Source organism: Haplochromis burtoni, unplaced genomic scaffold (genome assembly GCF_018398535.1).
Source record: "Haplochromis burtoni strain Fernald_Lab_line unplaced genomic scaffold, NCSU_Asbu1 Contig_886, whole genome shotgun sequence".
NCBI classification, from domain to species: Eukaryota; Metazoa; Chordata; class Actinopteri; order Cichliformes; family Cichlidae; genus Haplochromis; species Haplochromis burtoni.
This window is the reverse complement of record NW_024583247.1, coordinates 109,702-116,338: the sequence shown is the minus strand read 5'-3', so window position 1 is coordinate 116,338 and position 6,637 is coordinate 109,702. Positions and strand designations below refer to the sequence as shown.

At 37.3% G+C, this 6,637-nt stretch overlaps 2 protein-coding genes across 2 annotated transcripts in view; both read right to left on the bottom strand.

Moving 5' to 3' along the window:
• The window catches only part of LOC121811838 (polymeric immunoglobulin receptor-like), a 7,448-nt gene extending 2,479 nt beyond the window's left edge, over positions 1-4,969 (bottom strand). The window contains exons 1-7 of the mRNA XM_042215976.1: positions 4,862-4,969; positions 4,347-4,671; positions 2,917-3,237; positions 2,512-2,811; positions 1,744-1,842; positions 1,333-1,434; positions 1,180-1,256 (exon numbers count right to left, since the gene is read on the bottom strand). Of these exons, the coding sequence (XP_042071910.1) occupies positions 1,180-1,256; positions 1,333-1,434; positions 1,744-1,842; positions 2,512-2,811; positions 2,917-3,237; positions 4,347-4,587 (1,140 nt within the window). The 5' untranslated portion in view covers positions 4,588-4,671; positions 4,862-4,969. The remainder of the gene's footprint in view (positions 1-1,179; positions 1,257-1,332; positions 1,435-1,743; positions 1,843-2,511; positions 2,812-2,916; positions 3,238-4,346; positions 4,672-4,861) is intronic.
• Positions 1-6,637, bottom strand: part of LOC102302939 (polymeric immunoglobulin receptor) — a 34,114-nt gene that overhangs the window by 9,437 nt on the left and 18,040 nt on the right. The window lies entirely within an intron of this gene.

The window sequence follows — 6,637 nt, the reverse complement described above, 5'->3', positions numbered from 1 at the left end:
CTACAGAAGTGCAAAACCAACCAAGGGAGAACTTCTCTTTTTTTCCCTCTTCTGTTTTAACATCTTAGCTAATTATATCTCCCTAAAACTGTTAAGTATTGCTGATCATTGGTTGTTCGCTTACTCACTCACTAAGTTTGTCCAATCTGTCTATGTGGGTTAATTGGCACTCAGCCATCGTACATTTTGAGAATTCCTGCCACAATTTCAAGATGAGCATCAAAGTTTTGTGTCATCTAATCACTATCATGCGGTTTCTTTATGGTAATGAAGAACAGATAGAAAAGCGTTTAAGTGATGATGGTGATTTTGAATGTGATAACGTCCCATTTTATCATATATTAGTACTGAATAGTAACATTGTGGATGAATCTGAATGAAGGATTCAAACATCAGTTTGCTATCAGTAAAATAACAAAAAACCATGAATAATAAAAGCTGATTTGGTATATCGTGAAACTCTACCTGATCATTGTTGGGATTGGGATCATTATCATGCTGACAAATGACCTTTTGTTAGAATTATTTCCAGATGGTATTGAACGATAGATCAAAATCTGATGGTGATTTTCTGTGTTCATAATTCCATCAATGTTAATAAGATCCCAAAGACCACTTGTTTGAATTCAGCCCCAAACAACAACAGAGAGTACTGTTGTACTGTTCTCTCCGTACCTCCCCTGCACCTACTGATGACAGTTTGAAACACATTCATAATTTTCTTATAAAATTTATCATCCCATAAGACTTATAGTCACTGATTGTCAGTCCAGTTCTTGGATAATTTGGCATACCTCTGCCTTTTCTGTTTCCTTCGATTAAGAATGACTTCTTGACAGGCTCACCCCATGAGTTTGATGCATTTTTTATGCTTCTGTGATTCACGGTGGCTTAACGATAATATTAAAAACATTTACTGTGAAAATGGTCAGATAAAGGGATTGGACTGAGAAGGAGGGAAAAAGCAGCCAGTGTCTGAGGAAGATTTCTTAAAGACTTTTAAGATTCAGAAAGCCCGAAGAACTTTCAAAAATTACAAGAAATGAGGGATAGCTCAAGACGTTTGCACAGTACTGTACTGAACTCATTTAAGAAAAATAAAACATTGCTTGTTTGTACATAATGAGACTTGTCATAGATAGAGCACACTGTTAAGGCTTTGGACTTTAGTTTCCTTACGTTATTTTCTGCACCAGCCGTCACTTCCTCTAAACCTTCTTCGTTCTCTGCATTTCTGTTCATGACAGCTTTACCGTCTGAAAACACACAGCATAAAACATGGTTGTGTTCTTTTTGCATGCACATTTGAGTACATTTGCCCATAAAATATACCTTTTACTTTCTGATGTTTGCATTGATAAACTGTAACCACGAGGGCACATATCAGTAGCAGCAGCACAGCGGGCACAGCATAAACCACATACTGTCCTGCATCTGAAAAGCAGAAACCAAAACAGAACCCAGTAAAAGTACAGACTTCCTTTTTACACTAAGACAAGTTGAACTGTGGGCTCAGATGGTAGTTTTCTTTTTATATCTATTTTTTTAATCTATTAATAAAACATAGACCCTCTGCTGTTTTGACACTCATTTTACCATGGTCTACATTCACTCCCAGGGGACTTGCTGAAACTGTACTCAAAAAACTATAACTATTTCCAATTGTAACCATAAAGTACGCTATCTCTCCATAACTGATCAATAGTACAGCACACACTAAAAGACACATTGTATACACTGTACCTTTATTAGGTCTATTTTGAGTTGTAGTTTTATTGTGTGTTGTAGTTTTTCCTGGAATTTCCATTGTGGAAGGTACAGTGCTGGTGTGCTGTGGAGACACTGTTGAAGAAAAAGACTTTCAATGTTCTTAGAAACTTCATCATAATACAATAATCTATTTTAAATTGAGTGAACAGTTTCAGAGAGATCCAGATTGGCTTTCACTCTTAAACTATTCACTTACCTGAAATCAGATTCTTTGTTTGTCAATTTATACATTAAAATAGTCAGTAGACCACTTAACATCTATGGTTTTATATTTAGATATATAGTTTGGTGGAACACTGATTAAAATGATTTAAATACAGAATATAAATATTTGGTTTTCCTGTTTTTTCCCCTCTCTGCTCTATGAACTTTAATAATTACCTTTAACATCCAGCATTCACTTTTAGCTCATATAACTAAGTACAGAATCAGAAATGGCATTGGAGTGTTTGTAAACTTTTATTAACCAGATAATCTTAGAAAATTTTTAACAAATAAGCTACATAAAGATTAAAAACTTCAAATGATAGTTTGGTGTTAGGGTAAAAATATGACTTCTAAAAAGTAGTTCACTCTGGTTGTGGTAAGTTGCTGGACTGCACCAACCTCTTGTTCTATGTTTGGCACTACATAAAAACTGAACAACCATGCACAATCTATATTTACACACTGGGCTGCAAAAAAGCATGTTACTTACAGCTCTGGCCATTTTATTTTTGTGTACACAAGTATTCATCTCACCAACTGACAGCTGAATCTTAACATGGTTTCCAACTCTCCATTGTGAGTCTGACCCACACCAGTATGTCCCAGCATCATCCGCTTGTATCTTTGTGAACGTCACTGAGAAAGAGCTGGAATAAATATCATCTCGTAGTGTGAGTCTGCTTTCAATCATCGCCATGTCTCTGCAGCTGTTGCGGTGGTCTCCTTTACAGAGGAACTTCCTGTTATTGTGATTTTGTGAAGGATAAGGGCACTGCAGAGTTAATGGATGCCCTGCAGTACCTGTTACTTTAGTTGACTTGACGCAGCACCACTCTGCCAGATTGAAAGAGACAAATAATTTAAAGAGTTTCTTAAAGAGCCTTTTAGAAGAAATTGTTTCCTTTTTGTTAGTGTAATTATGTAATTATAACCTCACACCTTTGACCTTCAGCTCAACAGCAGAGAAAACATCCAGGTCAGAGTTTCTTTGGACACCACAGAGGTATGACCCTGAATCACTTTGAATCAAATTGCTAATGGCCACTGTAAACTTTCTTAACATTTTTTCATCATCAAGTCTGAATCTTTGATTTTCTCTGTTGTTAGAGGTGATTAGTGCCTGCTGCAGACATGTGGAGGGCCGGTTTCCTCTGCAGATGTACTTGAAGTTGTTCTGATACTGAGAGTCATATGGACAACTGATGGACTCAGAGTATCCCTCATAACTTTGGACTGTGGTCACAGTGTCACAGCATCTGTCTGTCAAAAAGGTAAAGAGCATCGAAAAGAAAAGAATAGAGAATAGAGATATGATATTTTATATTCAACATGCTGCAACAAGTACATTTTAAACAAACCAAACATAATTATTAGTTAAACTGTAGGAATGTCATAAAGACATAATGTCTTTACTAGGGATGGGTATTGATAAGATTTTCACGATTCCGATTCCATTTTCGACTCTGTTTAACGATTCGATTCTTTATCGATTCTCTTATCGATTCTTTTTAAAAAAGGAGAACACTAAGGTCGAATAGCTTAGAACTTTGTTTTATATCTTCTCTTTGAACAAGATAGAAATTTAGGAGTAACATGGCCTTACAAACCCGACAGTGAGATCTTAAGAGATCCACAGCCTACGGCTCTTCAATGTGGTTTCACAGGGTCTCCAGGAAAAAAAATTGTAAATGTAAAATAATAAAATAAATATTCTTCTGTAGCAATAACAAAGTATAACATAAATTATTCTGTAGCAATTACACAAGAATATCCAGTAATGTCCCTGCCTACAATTAAACACATTCACTTACCGAAAATCGGGGGCATCTGCTGTGGCAAATGGGTTCAAGCCTTTTACCACAAACTTAGTCACTGCTCGGTGACATTCGTCTATCCTGGCCTGAAAGGAGACGCTACCGGTAGACTGCAGCGAGAACTGCCAGCATCTGAGCCAGACTCTGTCTGTCTCTCTCATCATATAACCAAACTTTTGAGCGTTTGAGCCGCCGTGTTTCCTGCCAGGTAAATGAAGCTCCGCAACGTGGTGACGTCATTCGGGGCGACTGGAATCGATAAGGGAATTGTTTGCAAAAATGCCAAACAATTCCAAGGAATTGAAACAGTGGGAACCGGTTCTCAACAAGAACCGGGTTTCGATACCCATCCCTAGTCTTTACTATACAATGTAAAGTACCTTGAGGAGACTGGTTTTTGTGACCTAGCACTATATAAATAAAATTAAGTAAAGTCAAGTAATCGTTTACCAGTTACATTTTATCTGTTCTCACCTTTAAGCTCTACAATCATGAACATCTTCTATATATGAATTTTACTCAACTATAATTCATTTTTTGGAAGTCCCTGTTTACCTGGCACTAATTTCAGCTCGACTTCAGTGTAGATATCTTTTCCAGTTCTGGTCACTCCACACCAGTATTTCCCAGCATCCTGAATGAAGATCAGAGATGGTTGTTGTGAAGATTCGTGCTGTTTTGTCATCATGGATCCTGTATTTATTTTTCCTTGATTCCGATGTTGTAATAAGAACATCACTGTCACCACAGTCGTTCTTACACAAGTACTTCTCATAAGACTCATAACCTTCATCATAGGAACAGGAAACTTTAACTATACTCCCCACATATCCAGTCACATGGATCACCCCTACTGCACTGGTCACACACCTCAGAGCAACTGTAACGTAAAGAAAATATAAAGATCATTGTTTTGTTTTTTTTGTTTTTTCCATTTAGACATTCAAGCTAGTATTGTTAATGGTCTGTAAAGAAAAGAAAAAATCAGGAATAGTATTTAAGTACACAATTAATCTAGATTTATCTTTAGTCTTCATCTTTTTACTAATGTACTTATTAAAATAACTCACTGCAGATGGTCAACAGCAGCTTTTGAAAGCTCCACATCTTTGCTTTGCTTCATAGAAATAAAAACTTAAGAGGAAATCCTGTGAATAAATGACGCCCATAGAAGTTATAGATGCAGAAGACTTTCACTTCCGCATTTTGAGCAATTTTTTTAGTCCTTGCACAATTGCATTTTTAATGTGGAAACTCTTGTCATTTAGACTGATTACACTGGTAGTAAATAAACTGACTTTTTTCTGGTGAATTATTTGTGTGAGTATTATTCTGAGGTTTACACTAAAAACAGTTCCTATGAAGTTGGTAAATGTAACATAGCATTTTATTTTCCTTTGACTGAGGGGCACTAAAGCCTAATATCATAAAACAGGACAATAACTGAACAAATATTCCCTAATGTTAGATTGTGTTAAAATCATTTTGGATTTATGTGCAAGATTCACTTTCAAGGTTAAGAGCACAAGTTACCATGGTGCAGTGGCAGGACTGAAGGAAAAGCCAGAGTCCAGAAACAAAACAAAACAAAAATTGTCCTGGAGCTCTCCTTGGCCATAAAACAAGACACAGGTTTGAAACACAATAAAACAGCAAGAAATACTCAGTCCTTCACTACAAAATGTTCAGGCGGCCAGCGCGGCAACTAGAAGAGGCTGCCCAGGCCGCAGTGCAAAACTCAGGGGTGAGACCAGTAGCTGCAGACAAAGGAAGTCTGGAGGCCAGCCACGAGGCCAGTGGGAGAGACAAAGTAGATCTGGAGGCCAGTGACAGAGATGGCTGGCAAAAGAGAAAGCCTTCAAAGCCTGCCATCAAAGAGACTTGGCCTCCTGCAACATGGAAGCCTTGAGTGCTGGTTCTAGGTGCCTAGGAAAACCAGGTGCTGGCTCCTCTGGGTCCAACACATCCTGGTGGAACCGGACCCGCTGGCTCAAGCTCAGACTGCTAAGGTGCTGGTTGCTGTGTTGACATGATGGACTGAGTGGATGTTTTAGTGGTGGATAAGCTAGCTGGCACAGGAACTGAATATCCCAGAAACTTAAAAAATTACTACATAGGAGTGAGGTCGCAGTGTTTAGAGTCACAATTATTCTTCTCTTTGTCAAACAGGTGTGCTCAGAATTTGGTTTTGCTACTTTGCTCACTTTATACTTATGTTGCTACTTTAATTTAATTTAATTTGTGGTTTTGCACAATTTCAGTGCAGATAATTAATTCTAAGCAATAAAAATACTGTGAAGGCATGTGTCCATCTCCTTGATTACGATACTGCATTACAAGCATACTTGTCATCACAATCATTTGCATAGATACTTCTCTATGCAAGACTCATAACCGTGATCCTAGGCGAAGGACCTTTTTTCTACTCTTTTCTTCTAAAACACATAGATTTATGTACGTAATCTATATTTATTTTTCATTTTCATCTCTCTTCTTCTCTACTTCTTAAGCCATTTGAACAACTTCTTGCAGAGTGTGATCAGCAGGAAGTCTCCACATCTTGGTTTCTGTTCATCAAAACAGAAACTTAAAATGAACTATTGTTAGAATATTACACACACAGTAGGAAAGCCTAGACTATCATCACAGAGGGCAGTGGACATTATTAGTTGGTCTTCCGATGAAAGTGGTTTAAAAAATTTAAAATGGATGACTTGTGCCACTTAGTGGTGAAAGAAGTACTCACACACTTCACATAATCAGTACTTTTAAAGTGGTGATATCTTGTGATACTTTATTGATCCCACAAGGAAATAAAACATTTTTGTGATACAGCACCAAAATAA